Source organism: Myotis daubentonii, chromosome 10 (genome assembly GCF_963259705.1).
Source record: "Myotis daubentonii chromosome 10, mMyoDau2.1, whole genome shotgun sequence".
Classification (NCBI taxonomy): domain Eukaryota; kingdom Metazoa; phylum Chordata; class Mammalia; order Chiroptera; family Vespertilionidae; genus Myotis; species Myotis daubentonii.
The window spans coordinates 48,874,761-48,892,675 of record NC_081849.1 but is presented as its reverse complement, the minus strand read 5'-3'; the positions used below and the strand labels follow the sequence as shown (position 1 = coordinate 48,892,675).

General features: G+C 39.2%; 1 protein-coding gene across 1 annotated transcript in view; it reads right to left on the bottom strand.

Moving 5' to 3' along the window:
• COL1A2 (collagen type I alpha 2 chain) overlaps positions 1 to 17,915 on the bottom strand; it is a 36,304-nt gene that overhangs the window by 6,863 nt on the left and 11,526 nt on the right. Inside the window, exons 13-40 of the mRNA XM_059712335.1 lie at positions 16,333 to 16,377; positions 15,987 to 16,040; positions 15,845 to 15,889; positions 15,450 to 15,503; positions 14,853 to 14,951; positions 14,682 to 14,726; positions 14,436 to 14,534; positions 13,978 to 14,031; positions 13,703 to 13,810; positions 13,277 to 13,330; positions 13,079 to 13,177; positions 12,102 to 12,155; positions 11,588 to 11,686; positions 11,142 to 11,195; positions 10,634 to 10,687; positions 10,428 to 10,481; positions 10,107 to 10,160; positions 9,104 to 9,148; positions 7,584 to 7,682; positions 6,283 to 6,390; positions 5,571 to 5,624; positions 4,669 to 4,722; positions 3,882 to 3,935; positions 3,734 to 3,787; positions 3,528 to 3,635; positions 3,107 to 3,160; positions 1,777 to 1,830; positions 657 to 818 (exon numbers count right to left, since the gene is read on the bottom strand). Coding sequence (XP_059568318.1) covers positions 657 to 818; positions 1,777 to 1,830; positions 3,107 to 3,160; positions 3,528 to 3,635; positions 3,734 to 3,787; positions 3,882 to 3,935; positions 4,669 to 4,722; positions 5,571 to 5,624; positions 6,283 to 6,390; positions 7,584 to 7,682; positions 9,104 to 9,148; positions 10,107 to 10,160; positions 10,428 to 10,481; positions 10,634 to 10,687; positions 11,142 to 11,195; positions 11,588 to 11,686; positions 12,102 to 12,155; positions 13,079 to 13,177; positions 13,277 to 13,330; positions 13,703 to 13,810; positions 13,978 to 14,031; positions 14,436 to 14,534; positions 14,682 to 14,726; positions 14,853 to 14,951; positions 15,450 to 15,503; positions 15,845 to 15,889; positions 15,987 to 16,040; positions 16,333 to 16,377 — 1,971 coding nt within the window. The remainder of the gene's footprint in view (positions 1 to 656; positions 819 to 1,776; positions 1,831 to 3,106; positions 3,161 to 3,527; positions 3,636 to 3,733; positions 3,788 to 3,881; positions 3,936 to 4,668; positions 4,723 to 5,570; positions 5,625 to 6,282; positions 6,391 to 7,583; positions 7,683 to 9,103; positions 9,149 to 10,106; positions 10,161 to 10,427; positions 10,482 to 10,633; positions 10,688 to 11,141; positions 11,196 to 11,587; positions 11,687 to 12,101; positions 12,156 to 13,078; positions 13,178 to 13,276; positions 13,331 to 13,702; positions 13,811 to 13,977; positions 14,032 to 14,435; positions 14,535 to 14,681; positions 14,727 to 14,852; positions 14,952 to 15,449; positions 15,504 to 15,844; positions 15,890 to 15,986; positions 16,041 to 16,332; positions 16,378 to 17,915) is intronic.

Below are 17,915 nucleotides of genomic sequence, written 5' to 3'. Positions count from 1 at the left end.
GTTATGAGAATGAGCTATCCTCAGTTTAGAAACAGTCTGGTTAGCAGGACATATCCTTAGATGTCTTTTCTTTAGTGAGGACAATGAGTTTCCATCTTGGCATGCATATTTTTGTTCCTGGTCCCTTCTTGAAACCAGTGGAACAACATTAAAAATATGTGGTTGAAATTAATGAATTTAGCCCTCTGGGTTGTGGAGTAGAGTTTTTATAGAATCTATGCCAGCCAGCAAATTTTGACCTTGGCCTCTAACTGAACCAGGTCTAACAAAAGCAGATTTCAGAGTAGGAATAATATTGGACAATGCATGTTTAAGGAACTGGTGGCTTACTGAGATCAACTAATAGATGGTAGGAAGACCACTGCGCTGGGATTCTGTTCTAATCCCAGTATCTTAAGGTGCCCTCAAGAACTTAAAGGGCTGTTTTGGTAAAACCTTGAGTTTTCTCTTTTATCATTATTCCCATCTAGTGCCTTCTCAGCATCCACTGAAGCGATGACCCTCAATATCTGTTAGACAGATTTCCTGGCTTAACTGAGCTCTACTCAAGAGCCTGCAATGCTCATCAACAAATATACACCATTTGAAGATTTGTGTAAGGGTTTTATTTTGATTCAATGTAAGGTATTAGGAAAGAGGAGTTTAAAATCACTTACAGCAGCACCAGGCTCTCCAGAAGGACCCTTTTCACCAACAAAGCCAGGAGGCCCAGTTGCACCTGTTTCTCCCGTTCGGCCAACTGGACCTTGGTCACCACGAGGCCCACGGATTCCTTCTTTGCCAGAAGCACCAGGGGGACCAGGAGGGCCAGTGATACCCTGTGGGCAAATGTACAAGGTCATTACTTTCTGTTAATCATCATGGGCCTGGAAGAGAGCAGCTGGGATTTTTGATATTAAGATGCAGGGGAAACAACAAAATAGTATCCTGACCATTTGGGAGAAATGTTTAGATTTTTAAACATTCTTTCTTATAGAAAGAAGCAACTCCCATCTTCCTTCTCTGGAGGCTGTAATAAAGTGAACGGAGGTAGAAGCTAAGGCAAATGTCTGTGAGGGGAAGCAATGCTGTAGTACTAGTAACCTGGCATATTGGAACTAGGCAAAGTTATCAAGTTGGTTGTAAACGAGTGAGTTTTGGAGAACTCCAGTCATTTATTTTTTGAAGAAAGCCAATACTGGCATTTTGGTCATAAATGAGGAATCACATATGCTCTCAACTAGCTTTAATTAAATGCCTACAGGGAATGAAGATTTTTCTGTTATGAACCTGTAAAAGGATTCCAAGAAATCAACATCTTTGCTATTTTTCCCCCCTGAAACCTTAACCGGAAAACTTAATCCTTGGTAATTAATTAAATTCTCTTGAGTCCTGACAGAAGAGTCTGATTCAGAATTAAATTAGAGGCCAAACCAACTTTAAATTCAGGAACAATTATACCTTAACAACGGGACAGAATGTTGGCTATAAAGGGTAATTAGATATAGAAATATCTGATATGTGACTAAAACTGTTCTGTTTTTTATTTTTAACAAAAAGACTATGCCCCTAAAAGGGAACTTGTGTTCACATGAATAAAATCCTCTCAAATTGATATTATAAGATATAATTTGTGATGAATTTGCCTTAATGGTTCAGAAAAACTGATTTTAGACTAAGAAAGTGATAGCTAAATATTAGTAGCATATTTTTACACAGTTTCTTACCAGTTTCCCACCAGAGGCCAGGTCGTTTGGCTAGAGTGTATGAAGATATATTTTGTAGTGATTTACTTACACTGGGTCCAGGAGGACCAGTACGTCCAGCAGCACCAGGAAAACCAGTCATGCCCTAGAACCAAGCACATTAAAATTCCATATTAAAATTCTACAGTCAGCACCAACTTCAGAGATTCAGGTAAAAAGGGAAATTCTGACAAATCCTCAATATTCTGTGACAAAGGGATGGACCAAGGAGTAGGTAGTGGCAGCCTCATATAGAGTTATTAAATCAGGACTCCAAGACCCTCCATCTCTACCATCTTCCTCACCAGCATTCCTCCACTTGTGACCCCCATATTTTGCATTAAAGCTCTGATGGTCCTTTTCTAAATGTTAATATATTACTGGAGGTTGTAAGAACAAGAAGATAAAGACACTATGCCATTATTACACCTTGTTGTGTATACCTTAATAACTATCTTAACTATCTGGCTGGGTGCTAAGGGAATGGACAATGAATAAGTAATTTTGTTTACAGAGGAAGATATGACAAAAGACTAAGTTTTAATTGTTGTCCAATGAAAGAAGGAAGGAGCCTTAGGGAGCTCAGGGTCTCTAGGGAGTTGGTGTGATAGCACTGGATGTCAAAGGAAAGGACTTGGTCAGGCAGAAGAAGTGAAGCATCAACAAGAAGATAAAGGTATCAAAGAAATGTTTTACCCATTCCACAATTAAACCACCAGGAATTTTCATTTGGGTTATTACCTCAAGTGAGGTGGTAGCAACATACATGACACTGAGTCATACCTGGGATTATGTTAATATCCTATGAAGCTGACCTTCACTTCAATATGAGAATTTCTTTGATCAGAGTTAACTTGGATCTCAAGTGTCTCCTTACAGTAGTATAAATTTACCCCAAATATCCAAACTTTCAAGTTGTACCTATTCAATTTTTTTAAAAAAATTATTGTTGAAAGTGTTACAGATGTCCCTCCTTTTTTCCCCCCCATTGACTCCCTCTACCCTGCACCTGCCACCCCCGCCCCCCCACATCTACCACACTATTGTCTGTGTCCATGGGTTATGCATATAAGTTCTTGGGTTACTCTCTTCCCTTTTCCTCTAAGATTTGTCAGTCTGTTCCATGCTTCCATGTCTTTGGATCTCTTTTGTTGATCAGTTTAGTTTGTTCATTAGATTCCACATATAAGGGAGATCCTGTGATACTTGCCTTTCTCTGACTGGCTTATTTCGCTTAGCATAATACTTTCCCTGTCCCTTCATGCAGTCTCAAAGTATAAGAGTTCCTTCTTTTTTGCAGCTGCATAGTATTCTATTTTGTAAATATGTCCCTCTTAGATTTTTAAAGAAAGAAAAGCCATGAGTCCATTTTAAATACTCACAGGGGGGCCACCATCACCACGAGTTCCAGCAGGACCTGGGGGGCCATTGGGACCCTAAATGGAAACAAAAGAAGATGGGATCAAATCACAAAACAATTCTTACAATTGTTATTCTTTTATTCAAAGGAATCATTCTCATGTCTCTTAGAAGCAAATATAGAAATTAAAAATAATTATCTGTGTCATATAAAATAAAATAAGTGTTCTTACTTCAATATTACCACCTATGGGATTATCAAAAAATAAGGTAATATAAATGAGACTTTTACAAATATAAAACAGGATGCAGATGTTAATTCTTATTTTAAAAATAATCTTCTATCTGGCATATTCTCTGCTGTGTGTAGTAGGAATTTAATTGATGTATGTGCAATTCTAATATTTCATAGGTAGCTGTTGAGCACCAGTGAATTCAACTTACAGATGGTCCAGCAGCTCCTACAGGGCCTGTGGGACCCACAACACCATTTTCACCCTTGGGCCCTTTGGTTCCTCTCTCTCCTTTAGCACCAGGTTGACCAGCAGCGCCCTGTTGGAAAGGAACAGTTTTATGGTTCAGGTAGTTCAAACTCACTCACTTACCAACTTGGGATGTTTTCAGATTAACCTTTATTACATGATACTCACGGCAGGGCCAGCGAATCCATTGGGGCCAGCGGGACCAACTTCCCCACGTTCACCCTAAGTGAGAGAAGGCATGTTTATGTCTTAGCATCTTAGGTTCATCAATGTCTAAAAGTTATGAGTGTCCGCAATGACCCAGGTTTCTACTTACAGGGCTACCACGAGGGCCAGCGGGACCAGCGGGACCAGCAGCACCAGCTTCACCCTATGATGGGGCCAAAGATGAGCTTGTTAATGTGCCAAACACAAATGCTCACAGAGTTGGAAGGAGAGGTAACCATGCTAGACAGTTGTCCCCGGTCAGAGTTTGCAGATGCATTGGGGAAGATAACTAATGCACATCTACAGAGTAAAATGAAGTGGTTCTGACTCTGCTTAATGTTTGTATTCAATTTGTTAGCTGAAGTGGTATTGGTCATACACTTGCAAAAACTCTATAAATCAGTGCTTACAATACCAGGAAGAGGACATTCTATTTTTTTAGATGAACACAGGGCTGATCTATTTGCTGCAATCTGTGCAGTACAATAAATAAGGCCTATTTTAAGTGTTCAATGGGAAATGAGCACACTATGTATTTTATTGATTTCTTTTCTTTTCTTTCTTTCTTTTTTTTTTTTTTTTTTACAATTGCAGGCTTTGAGAAGGCTCAGTGCATTAGGATGTTTTTAATGAGCAACAGAGTAGGATTTTAAAACAAATGACAAGGAGTAAAGTGTTAGATCACATAGCTGGCATATATGTAGAAAGGGGAAGAGAACTTTAAACACACAGTGTTTCCTGCTGCCCCATCATAAAACATAGGTTTTTAAATAAGTGGGTTTAAAACCAAGCCATAAAAATGAATTACTGTGAGTTTTGGGAGCTAAGGCAGGCAGGAAATTTTAGCTACTGCTATTGCCTTGGAGAGTTGCAACTCAGAGAAAATGCATGCTTACCCGGTCACCAGAGGCTCCAGAAGGACCAGGGGCACCCATGGCACCAGGAGCGCCCTAGGACCAAAAAGAAAACAGAACTTATAATAACCTCCCGTACCATCAACAGTGACCCCTGCTATTCCCCCCTGCTGTGCTTATCCAGGGACAGGCCACTTTCATGGCGCACTCTAGGTGGACATCAAAAAAACCTTTGATGCGTTTCAGTTCTAATTATCAATACTACCAGAAGCCACTCTCAGAAGGAGAGTGCTCCCGTGGTAAAGGTTATGGAAATGTGTAAGGCAAGGGCAGGTTAGGAATTGGGGAGATCTGAACTCTCTGCTCTTATCAAATTCCATTGAGAGCAGCAGATGTGTGGCCTTGTTTGGAACTGTTAGGACTTTGTGATTCAGAGAAAGGACTACTATGAATGTGCCATAGTGAGATATCAGCTCCAAGAGAGAGATGAGAAGAAACCAAGGTAGCTTATGGCATTTAAGAGCTGTGGTATGGTTATTATGAGATTATCTTTGGCATCTCCATGGCATTAACAGGATCTGGTTAGGAGGTTCTGGCTTCTTAAAATGTAGGAGTTAGTGTTTTTTTCTAAAGCCCTCTAATGACTTCAGCAATCCTTTAAAGTTCCAGTAACCCCAGAGTTTTTGGTTTGTACTTTTTACTTTTGTTCAGTTAACAAGGAGGAAGGTAGAAAATTCAGGCTGTGATTTTCAAAGTGGTGAGTCCCCTTGACTTTTGCTTTTGGAACATGTAAAATGGTATCGTTAGTCGTAGACCCAGGAAGGCTCTTTGACTAAACTCAAATCCTTGTTTGTCAGTTCTGTTTTGGAAAGCTTCTCAACTCAAATTGAGTGGGGGTACAAAAACATAAGCTAAGCACAAACAACAAACAGAATTTTACTCACACGAGCACCATCTCTGCCTGTGGTACCCACTTCACCTCTGAGGCCAGGTTCACCCTGAAATATAAAGCAGGAGCCAGGCTTTGTCTTCCGACCAAAGTTTTTAATCAGAATTACTCTGGAGTGTTCTTACAGAACATACTACAATATCTCAGTCGCTGAAAATCTTAGTAATGCCTTGATTCCCTACCATTCTACATGTGTGAAAGGAGGAATTAAAAAAAAAAAAGGAAAATAATCAAGGACCTTTTCAGATGATCGTTAAATATTCTTTTCTAATTTCCATGACCCTCCTGAAGCATAATCAAGCATAATTCATGTGGACAGAATTATAAGGTAACGTCACAGCGGGCTTCAGCGCCCAATCCCTCCTATGGCATAACTAATGCAGCAGCACGGTTGACAGCTGTTCAATATAGCTTTTTGCCATTAATTAGGGCAGGATGAGGCATTATTGTTAGTGGCATTAAAATGAGCCTCATGTATTACTCAACACCATCTGTTTGTGTGAAATTCCATGGTAGCAAGGAATTTTGCCAGATTAGTGAGTTCAGAAATGCGTAGGTGCTAGGTGGCAGGGGGAAACATACATGCGTAGATATCAAAATGCTACTAGACCACCTGCCAAGAATTGTAAAAAACTGGGCAACCTCGTGCAGCCTTCTCGCTAAAGTTCATCCACAATATGTATTCAAGTCCAACACTAAAAGGGTACCTTGTCTCCCTTGCCTCCAGGGATGCCAGCAGCACCCCTCTCTCCGGGGAGTCCACCAGGACCAGAGGCACCAGCACTGCCCGGAGCACCAACGGATCCAGGTTCACCCTTGAATCAAACATACGTGAAATCAATTATTTCAGTGGCAAAAGAAAAAAAAAAGAAAACTCAAACTCTTGAAGGATTCCAATTGAAACATTTAATAGATAGCATCATTGCCTACTTAGAGACACAAATGAGGGCTATGAAAGGAGGGAGAATGTAATGGAGGAAGATGCTATTATGACAGTGACTGAAGAGAAGCTGGGAGTGGGAATTGGTGCTGTGATTTTTCTATAACCTGCTCCCAATCCTCCTAAGGGAGGCAGGCAGGGAAAGAAAAGGATAGGATTGGATAATAGGAGACAGAGAGTGAAAAATACTTGTCAACCAACATTTCTCGAGAATAAGACTCTTAGCTCAGACAGGAGCAGAAAGAGACCTTACCGGTCGAGGAGATGTTTACATTTTAATCTCCTTAGGAGCGGGGATTATAGCCTCCATTTGTATATCAAGCTCCACAGTCCCACATCCTTAAAGCCTGTCTACTAGCTTCTGAGGTGAACCTTATTTACTTTCTGATTTCTACGTTTTCTCTTACCTTGTTTTTATCACTCCCCCCAATATTCTTCTACATACTAGAATAGCTTTCTGCAGCTAATCTTTACATTTTTCCCCTTAAAGAATCAAAAGTAGTATCAGCTGTCTTCTCTTTATTCTGATTAAAGTGATCTGTTTTTCAGAAATGTATAATTTTACTTATTTTAAAATCGAAGCCCCAGATTCCATTTTGAAACAAGATTTTCAGGCTTATGTTTTTGGGGTGAAGGTACTGCTCATTTAATTTTTTTATCATTAAAAAGTCTCTTATTAAAATTTAGACTACTTTGTGAAATTTTACTCTATGAAAGAGGATACTGAGAAGGTAAAGGCTTGTTCTCTAAATATAGTATCTAAATGTATCTGGAGATTAAAACAGATTCTCAGTCCAGACAGGAACAGAAAGAGACCTTACAAATAGTCTGATGAGACAATAGTGAAAACCCATACTAAATTTTTTATGTGTGTAGAAGACCGGGATTTCCCGTTTTTGGAAATAAATCAGGTTCACTGGAATTGGATTATTATTTACTTTGATGGCCATCATTATAGAACTGGAAATAAGTAAATAATCTGAAAAACATCGAATTCACTATTGTAAAGGATCTACATATTCTAGAGGATAGTGGACCAAATCAGCAATATATAACATGAAATTTTACCTTGTTCCCATCAGGCCCTGGGGGTCCAGAAGGACCTCGGCTTCCAATAGGACCAGAAGGACCAACAGCACCACTTTCACCCGGGGGACCGCGTTCCCCCTATAAAAAAAGGGATTGGAAGAAGTGTTGCAGGGTTCATGATTACAGAGATACTGTTTTACACATCAGAGTTCATATTTGTTAAGCTTTCAGAATCCTGGTTCTGCTACTGATTAGAAAATTATAATTATTTCTTCTTAATTTCTCTACCAGTAAATGAAGGGATGGGATGAGATGATCTCTAAAATCTCATTCAGCTCTAATACTCTATAACTACAACTCCAAAATTAATTCTCCTAGATTATAATATTCAGATTTGGAATTAATTTCCTTTTTTCTGTTTATTTCCCTTTTTTTGTGATAGATCCATAGGTAAAAAGAGATGCCAGTTATGTATAATATTGAAAGGGAAATATTGTGTCATTTTAGGTGGACAGCAATGCCAGGTGATAATAAGATTAGATATTAACATATCTATGTTCCCATTTTATAATTGCATGCAATAATTATGCAACAGTGACAATATTTACCAGAGGAGACATACATATGTATATGTTATATGTATTTTTGTATCTATCTATTAAGATATCTCCCAATTTGCATGTAAATATCATTATGCCATAACATTCTATGGCCCAGAATATTTAACAAGTAAGTCCACATTGCTACTGTTTCAAAGTCCCTTGTTCTAACTTGGTCTTATGATACTGCAGTTTTATGATACTAAATTTGCTTGGGCATCCTAGATATATGTTAACTAGCCACAGAGTAGGACATTTTAGGGGTAAGCTAATCACTCCAGCTATTCTAATGACTATAGACAAACTAAATATATATATTCATTTATTTTTTGTAAGAGTAGACTCACAATTTTGGCTTTAGACTTTAAACATCAGCATACCTTGCAAAAATTAACCTTAAAACTTAGTAAGATATTAATTTTTCTTGACTAAGTTTGAGCCACTGTCATAAGTATATCATGCTTATCTATATAAATCATGAATATAATAAAAATATTAGTCATTTATGTTTCTTATAACCATATGGTTTTTGAATAATAAATATGAGAAAATAAGTTAAAAAGTCTACTATCAATTAAAAATTCAAATGCTCTCTACAGATTATGTTTGACTACAGAAGAATATCAGGAACTTGTCGCAAGGTCATCAAGAGTTTTTAGGAGAGCCTGGCCAGCATGGCTCAGTGGTTGAGGGTCAACCTATGAACCAGGAGGTCATGGTTCGATTCTCAGTCAGGGCACATGCCTTGGTTGCAGGCTCGATCCCCTATAGGGGGTGTGCAGGAGGCAGCCAATCAATGATTCTCTCTCATAATTGATGTTTCTATCGCTCTTTCCATCTCCCTTCCTCTCTGAAATTAATAAAACTCTATTTAAAAAACAAAGAGTTTTTAGGAGAAACAGTCCTTGTTTTAAAAATACATGCACAGAAGTTTATGAAAGTTAGTTAAGTAATACTTACTCTTGGACCAGCAGGACCAGGGAGACCAAATTCACCAGGGAGACCCTAGGCAAAACACGAAATAAATGAAGCACGAAATTTATGTAGGTTCTCAAAATCTATGTACGAATTGATATTAGAAATGTTTTAAAAGAGTTAAATAAAGTCAGATAGGCCTTGCCTACATGGGATATTAGGAACAAGAGAATTTTTAATGGTGTATGGAAAGATACAAAAAGTGAAAATCCTTTTGATCCAAGCTTTATCTATCTTAGAACCTGGTATCAGGAAATTTAAGTTTCCTATTATTTAGTGTATTGTTTTTTGAAAAGTGACCACAGACTATGTCCTTTGATAATATGATAACTAATGATGAACACTATTGGACTTTACTTATTTTTAGTTACATTAACAGACTGCTCTTTTAATAGAAATGATCATATTATGCACATTACCTAGTTAAAATGTATACCCAAGTATATCTCCTTTATTACTGACCAGCTGTCTCCTCAATATGCCTGACTGTTGACAGAGGAGACCAGGCCACATAATGTAACTGAATTGAGAAACATTCATCACAATTACAGAGAAAATGACTCAGAACTCGTGTTCTGATTGTGGACCACAGTATCATGTATGAATGCCAAGAAAAACATTAAAACCAATTTTTCATGGTCTAGTTTGATGAAAAATCAGTGCATTAACTTTTTTCACTACGAAGAAGGACATGATTTATGTTTTAACATTACCAAGAGCAATGCAAAAAATAAGGCTAAGTGGAAAGCTCATTGATTTATTTTATTTCCATGGTGTGATGTTTCATTCAATCCTCAAAACAAAGTAATTTAAACAAAATTGGGTAACTCGGCTCATTCTCTCCATCAGTACCAACATATATAGAACACTATCATTCACATATTAAATATGAAGTTTCCTTTTTCATGTTATAATTACACCGCAGTAGAGTATTAAACAGGGAAAGTCCCAAGTTTAGGTGAATTTACTATGAACTTGTTTTACTCACCCTCTCTCCCGGTTTGCCAGCTTCACCAGCTGTACCTGCAGGGCCAGGCAGTCCCTAGATGAAAGAAACACCAATCTCAGTCTTATGGCTATACTCAGGCAGTTTGCTAATAATTGGGTTTTGGGGGGAACTCTCTAATATCAACATGATCACTAACTATTGTGTGTTAGTGAAGCATTACACAAAAGTTTGCCTTGAAAAAATGCACCTTCTTTGCTTCAGTTCTGACAGCCTGTGCTCTGTGGTGGTGGAGAGTGGTATGGTGATTTGCAGATGGATAGTCTGACCAAAGCACTATTCTGTATGTTTTACATGACTTACCTGGAAGCCTGGAGGGCCAGCGGGACCCTGTTCACCTTTTCCACCTTGGACACCCTGAGAGTGACAGGAAAGAGAGCATAAATAATGGTAGATGGCACCATTACTATCTCGTGACATCACTTTTGGACTGAAAAAAGGAGATGGCCATTTTGCAGGACTATATTTGTTTTAGGGCAGAAAAGAACACGAGTGGGAAAAATACTCACCTGTGGTCCAGGAGGCCCCTGAGCACCATTGTTTCCATCAGGACCTGGGGCACCCTAAAATGTTTAACAGAAAAACTCAGGGTCACCAAGAGTCAGGCAGTTTAAGATGCCTCAAAGCCTCAGGCATTACTTGCTCAAAACAAAGCTTGACATTTTAGTATGAATTAAACTCATTCTGGGTTTCCTGCTAAGGCCCAAATACCATCTACCAACTTTTGATATGGTTCACTGGAAGTCCATCAATAGAGGGCAATTAATGAAGGTCAGAGAATGAATTAAATAAAATCCGAGTGCATCCATAAATAATTCTGACTTGACATATATTCTGTTTTGTTACAGCTCACTTCCTTCTAAGTGTGGTTTAAAAACAAAACATTTTTAATGGTAAAAGAACCCCAGGGGATGTCATCTTGGAAAGAACATGATGGAATGATGTCAGGTGGCCTCACAGGAAGTGTGTCCTAGATGAATGCCATGTGGACAGATCTGCACAGAAGTTAGCACCTACCCGGACACCAGCAAGACCAGCATGACCTTTTTCTCCAGGTTTGCCAGCATCACCCTATAATAAACATTAAAAAAATGTTACACATTAAATGGCAAAGTAACCATAACAATTTTGAAATGTTCATTTCTTGCTTTTGTTTTTTAGATTCCTAGTCCTTGAATTCTGTTGTCCGAGGTATGATCCATTGCCCTGCAGCTCCATATATACAACAAGGGACACCTGTGTCTGCAGAAGCATGACTCAGGAGATGGATTTTCATCAGGTGTACAGTGAGTGATACACTGGACTCTGACTTTGAATATGGTAAGTGGCTTGCACTTTTCCCATGTTGAGAGGAACCCCTTTGAAATAGAGTAAACTGAGGCAAGAGAGAAATTCCAGGGTTTTGGTGAAATGTGGCCAAAAAATAAAAGTGCCAAGGGAGAGGAGGTGGTGGTGATTCTTACAGTGGGACCCTTGGGCCCAGGGAACCCGATGTTGCCAGGCTCCCCTCTTGCTCCAGCTGGGCCGATGGGTCCAGGCCTGCCGTCCATCCCAGGGAGACCCTGAAACCAGAGTTGAGTGAAACTTTACCCGGCATCAACAGGCTCTCACGACCTCAGGCTTGTGATCCAGCGTCTTCATTATCAATTATGAATCCATTTCCCTTTTCTAAGTAGGATGTTGTTACACACATAGCCAGTCAATCTCATAGGTACATAATTCCCTCTTTCCCTCGCTTTTCATACCCTTGTCACCCTCTCCAATTTTCCCTGTCATGTTTTTTCTTTTTGCTTCTCTCCTTTCAGTCCCGTATTCTTTTGGACTCCGTAATTACAACCCATTATTTTGCATTCCCAGATGATGTACATGGCTGATATTTATTTCCAACGTGTTCATGTATAAATAAGCCACAAAATAGACTTGATAAGGGTGCAATGAGTGTTCTTGAAAATATAATGGAAAAGGAACAATACTTACCACGGGACCTTCTTTACCAGCTGGGCCAACATTTCCAGGGGAACCGGGAAAACCCTATAAAGCAAGTGAGGATGGTTTCATATTGGCACTTTCATGCACATACTACAATTAGTATTTCATGAGGCACCAATTAATTGAAATCTAACAAAAGCACTTTCCCCTACTTTTTTTGTTCATTGCCTGGGGTAAATTAGGAGTATTAGCCACTACCTGGGAAATATGAAAAGAACCCTGAAATCTTTTATTTTCTATTTATTTTGTGCCTTTCCTTTTACAACTGATCTGTTTATAGATATCTCAAGAAACTGTTGAGCAACATACTATATGGGCAAAATACATCATGTTTACTCATCATAGGAAAACAAATACTTTTAGCAAGCAATTTTCCAGAGTGGATTTTTTATTGCTATGTTTGATGTCTTTATCAGTTGTTTATGGTATGGTTACAGTTGATATTCATCCATAAGAGATAACAGAGGCAAAAAATTACTCTATTGCTATGGAATAGGGTGTCTATGGATCTCAAGGTTATTTCTTCATAGCAAGCGTGATGCTGAATACATTACAGCACTTTATGATTGCTGGAAAAATGATTTCACTATGAATCTAATAAACTGATAATGTATAGACCTAATACCTTTCACAAATACCTTATATAAAACTCACCAATTGAGATAAAAGATTCATGCTGATAGAACTAACGTAATTTGAGTATATGAAAATAAATCCATTCTTCCCCAAACCTCATAGCTATTGTATCAAGTCATAAATAGGAAATTTATGAACTAACCAAATGGGTAAAAAATCTCTACTAGGCTTTGATGAAGTTAAATTTAAAAAGGCAACCATCATCAAAGCCTGCTAACACATTTACTAGTACTTTTCATTTCTATTGTTGTCGCCTTCAAATAATATTCATATCTTCAAAAAAGGAAACAGTGACATGTGTTACTTGCTCAAAATCAATCAAAACTTACTCGGGGTCCCATGAGACCAGGCTCTCCAGGGCGACCAGCATCTCCATTGGGACCTCGAGCACCAGCAGGACCAGTTGCACCACGTGGACCAGCAGGGCCCTGTTAAAGAGAAGGGGAGGGGCAGGGCTCCAGTGAATGACACACCAACCACCAGAAGCCTCAAGCTCTTTCCCAGGAAATGAGTAATAGACAACCTACCATGACACCAGCTCTGCCATCAGCTCCAGGAAGACCACGAGAGCCAGGATTTCCCTGTAAGAAAGTACATGAAACAGAAGAGCATCGAAGACGATCCTTGAGCCAAGCGGGGCAGAGTTTATTGAAACATGGCAAGATGCAAGAAATCTCTGTTCCCTTAAGTGGGAGATACGAACACGAACCATGTCGAAAATTTTTACCCGACACCAAAGGAATGTCTGGAGGAAGCATTTTGCAAAAGTGGGTCATCATTGTTTCCAGATCTATTTTATGACATGCCGAAACGAGTTGCTGATTTAATAAAGCAGATGGAAAGCAGATGCTTCCTCCGTGTAGAAAATGCACTCAATAATTCTGACCAATTCCCAGGGAAAGGGTGTTATCATCTGCCTCTCGTGTGTCTGGTCAAGAGCATTTGGAACCTACTCTCAGCCCAGCAGGTCCTGGGGGGCCAGCGGGGCCAGCTTCACCAGCGGTGCCTCTCTTTCCTTCTTCCCCACTGGGACCAGGAGGACCTTGAGCTCCAGCAGAGCCCTGTTTAATAAAAAAAGAGGAGGGAATAGGAAAAATCATTTTGATGTCATAATCGGGTGGAGAAAAAGTAATAACTTCAAAAAAAGTTAAAGTTTAATCCCAAAAGTATTACTTTTGGGATTAAAAAAGTAATAACTTCATAAAATTATGATAATAGAACTACTTACGGGCTCACCCTTGTTACCAGTCTCTCCTTTGGAACCAGCCGGACCAGGCTCACCCTAGGGTTGAATACAAAACACTGGTCAAATGACAGACATTTGTCACAACTTTCTTGCAGACGAACACCTTGGAATGTTTATAGATCAAGGTAAAGAGAAACTCAAGTTCTCTAAGAAATGTGCCCAGTTCACATTGAAATGTCTCACAGGGGAATAGTCTTGGTGGAAAGGACAAGACTGATAGTGTTGAAATCTGCCTCGCTGACCTTTGGGTGACAGTCTAGGATAGCAGGAGGGAGAGACTGTACGTACATGTACATGCACTTATAGAAGAAATACCAGTTAAAAATGCTAAGGAAGATAAAAGTGAGAATCATGAAACTACCAGAGGAAGTCTAGATGGTAATGAAAGGGGGGTACAGGTGGGATTTCAGGATGATGAAAGCTACAGCCCTGACACTCACAACGAGTCCTCTGGGACCAGCGGCACCAGCAGCACCAGGAGGGCCAGGAATACCTCGGGGTCCAGGGAGGCCAGGGGCCCCAGCAACACCAGGCAGGCCCTGAGAAGGAAAATGCAGTGTGGCCAATCATGAAGCCACCGACAGGAGAGGCAGCACTCATTTAGGGCCATTAAAATCACAGCAGCAAATCTGAGCTATTGTCCCCTTCTGACATCCTCCCTGCCTCCATCCCCACCATATACTCACAGCAGCACCCTTAGCACCAGCAAGGCCATTGGCTCCAGGGTTTCCCTACAGGAAGAAAAAAAAAGGAAGGGAGAAAAATATCAGTTAATAGAAATATTTGTCTTCTTCTTTGACCCCAGCTTCACTCTTTCCCCCTTCCACAAAATGAGGTTAATGACAGTGGCTACTTACAGGAGGTCCAACAGGGCCAGAGAGACCTGGAAGACCTACTTCACCACGGGGACCCGCAGGACCGGAAGGACCAGGGTTACCAACAGGTCCAATTTCACCCTAAAAGAAGGAAAGACACTGGGGCATTAGCCAGCAAGTAATGAAATAGCATAGCTCCATTTGGAGGACACCAATTTTATGAAATTTCTTCAGAATTGCAGTCATTTCCCTTATCTAGTCTAGTACCACAAGATTTGGGTTTGGGATCTTATTTTCCTGAATACCATCCTGATTCTACCATCCCGGCTACCACTGCTAGCTTCATCTCTCTCTGTCCCTATGGTAGAGACTCTGGTTCTCAGCTAGTCGATCCCCACTAGTTTGGGAGTATATCCCAGAGGAGCCCCACAGGATCATGTCTATGTCGCCTTCTGTATCTATGCTCACAGTGCTCGAGTGCAGAGAGGTGATGTATTTCAAAGTTGGAGAGAGAAAACTGGACATTCTGTGTCCATTAAGGTACCTGTTCTGAAATTCTCTATCTGTAAACACAGTCTCTATGTTTCTCATCCCTATAGAAGTTTATCAATATAATGACAGTTGTCACCATGTTTTTACCTTGGGGCCAGGAGCACCTGGGAAGCCTGGAGGGCCAGCAGACCCAAGGGGACCCTGAAATCAAAGTAGAATGTGGTAAGAAATTTCCTCCCAGTAAATTAGCAACACAACAACAACAGATTATTGAAAGGCTTAGAGGGGCTTGATCTTATTTAATATTGGCAGAGAAGAAACTGACAGCTGGTCTGTTGCCATTAGTATCTTAGCAAAGGGAAGACATTCAGGGTATCCAAGGTAGAGTAGATTTTACTTAATATATCATTCAACAGCCCCAGGGATAGTATGTATAATTAGAACCTTCAAAAGACCCCATTGATATCTAAAATGGTGTTATTTTGTAAGCAATTAATAAAGGAGATAGCTCCCATCACACACTCTTCAGTGTCAAAACTTACAGCAGGACCCACGGGACCCACACTTCCATCACTTCCACGGGCACCCTATGGAGAACATAAAGAGGAAAAGTCAAGTGGAAAGTTAAATAGCAGTTATTAGAAGATCTTCAAAAAGGCTGAAAAAATAAACAGAAGCACTCACAGCTGGGCCAGGGGCACCAACTCGTCCTCGCTCACCAGGCAGCCCACGGGCTCCCTAAAAGCAGAAATAGTTTCAGTGAAATCCAGATGCCAACTTTAAAAAAGTCACAGGCATCATTTACTTTGTCCATTTTCTAACATGCGCAAGAATCCACTAGAAGTAAATAGGTCTTATTCGAATTCCAACTAAAAGGTAATAGATTTCAATTAAGTATGCAAGAAGGCTATTAGAAAAATATCAAAGAATATAATGCTGAAGGAAATATTAATTAGCAAAAACATTAAAGAAGTTCCAGCTTGCAAGGAGTGTACACATTTAGGTTTACAATAAAGTAATTATTACTTACTGTTTGACCAGGAGTTCCATTTTCACCAGGGGCACCAGGTTCACCCTACATGGAAAACAATTGAGGTTTTGTTAGTCACACACACACACACACACACACACACACACACACACACACACACTTTTTTCTGATTGGGTAATTTTTGCCCTATTATTTCCATTTGAACCATTCATATATTTTGTAACATTTCTTACACATATAGACTGTTAATTATGACAAACACATACATTTAAAAATGTTCTAAAATATGGGTTTTATTTGGATAATACCAACTATCACAGCACTAGGGAGATGTGGTTGAGTGTTACCCTCACTCCAATTCCCCCCTTTTATTTTGGCTATCATTTGGACTAGGCTTATATATTAGAAATGATAACATAAAAAGAAAGAACAGAAGATAAATTTGCTTTTAATATTACCATATTTACCTTCTTTATTTTAACACTCAGTAGTTTTATTTTTGTAAAGTATACATGAAAATGTGAACTTCGTAATAATTTTTGGAGCCGTCATTTATTTCCAATCTATATGCTTGAGTAAAAAACATGCTGGTGAGGGTAGTGGTGGTTTAATTTGATACATGGCACAGGTAAAAAGAACTTTCCTTCAAGATAATCTGACTTAGAGATAGAAGAAACAGGATTTGAGAGATCAGTTAAGGAGCCTTCATTTGTAGGATTCTATATGACATGTATTCTTTGGGAACAGGCACTAGAATGGGAGTCAGGAATTCTAGCCTGTGTGCTTCTAACCACTAAATGTGACTTTGGACAAGTCACTCATTCTCTTTAAGCCTCAGTTTCCCTCATATGCAAAAAGAGGAAGTTCCCAGAGCTTCTTGCAAGCTTTACCATTTCATGATGCTTTGATTAGTAGTCTGAGCTATTATATGAGGCTCTGGAGAGAACGAGTTTGACCTTATCCATTTGTGTGGCAGCTGGAAAGTTAGGACAGATTCTCCATATTCATGTTCATTTCTGGTCCCGCTAGTATTCGTTACTCATTAATTTGTAATTACGTTGGTATTCACTTTAATATCACATTATCTCCTTAATAGAAGAGAGAACATTTTATAGTTGAAAATGCTGTCAGAGAAGAGCCTAGCCAAGAGATAACACACTTCTGAGACTTTAATTACCTAATTAAAAATTTTTTGAGTGTGAATAGATAAATCACAGCAAAGAGGCTGAAAAGTGTATTGTGACATGAATGTATCTATCTAATTAGTGCAAAGCAAGGGAGAATTTACAGTTTAAAGTAACATATAGTGTCCTGACTCTATGTTTATTTACTTTTATTTTGGCTGCAGAGATCAACTGAAATTATAGGAAGAAAGGAGATGAAGGAAAAAATTATTGACATTGAATCTCAACTGTATAACTCATATTGAATAAAATAAATATTATTAGGGATTGGCCTTTTGTCACAGAATCCCATGGTTCCCACCGTTGAGGGATTTGAAGTATGGAAGAGAAAATAAGATACTCTTTAGACTATGAGTAGCTTTTGGTCAAATACACTTTCTGGTGGTGATGGGAAATTATAATCAGTTTTTTTAAAAAGAACGTTTCTGATTTAGTATT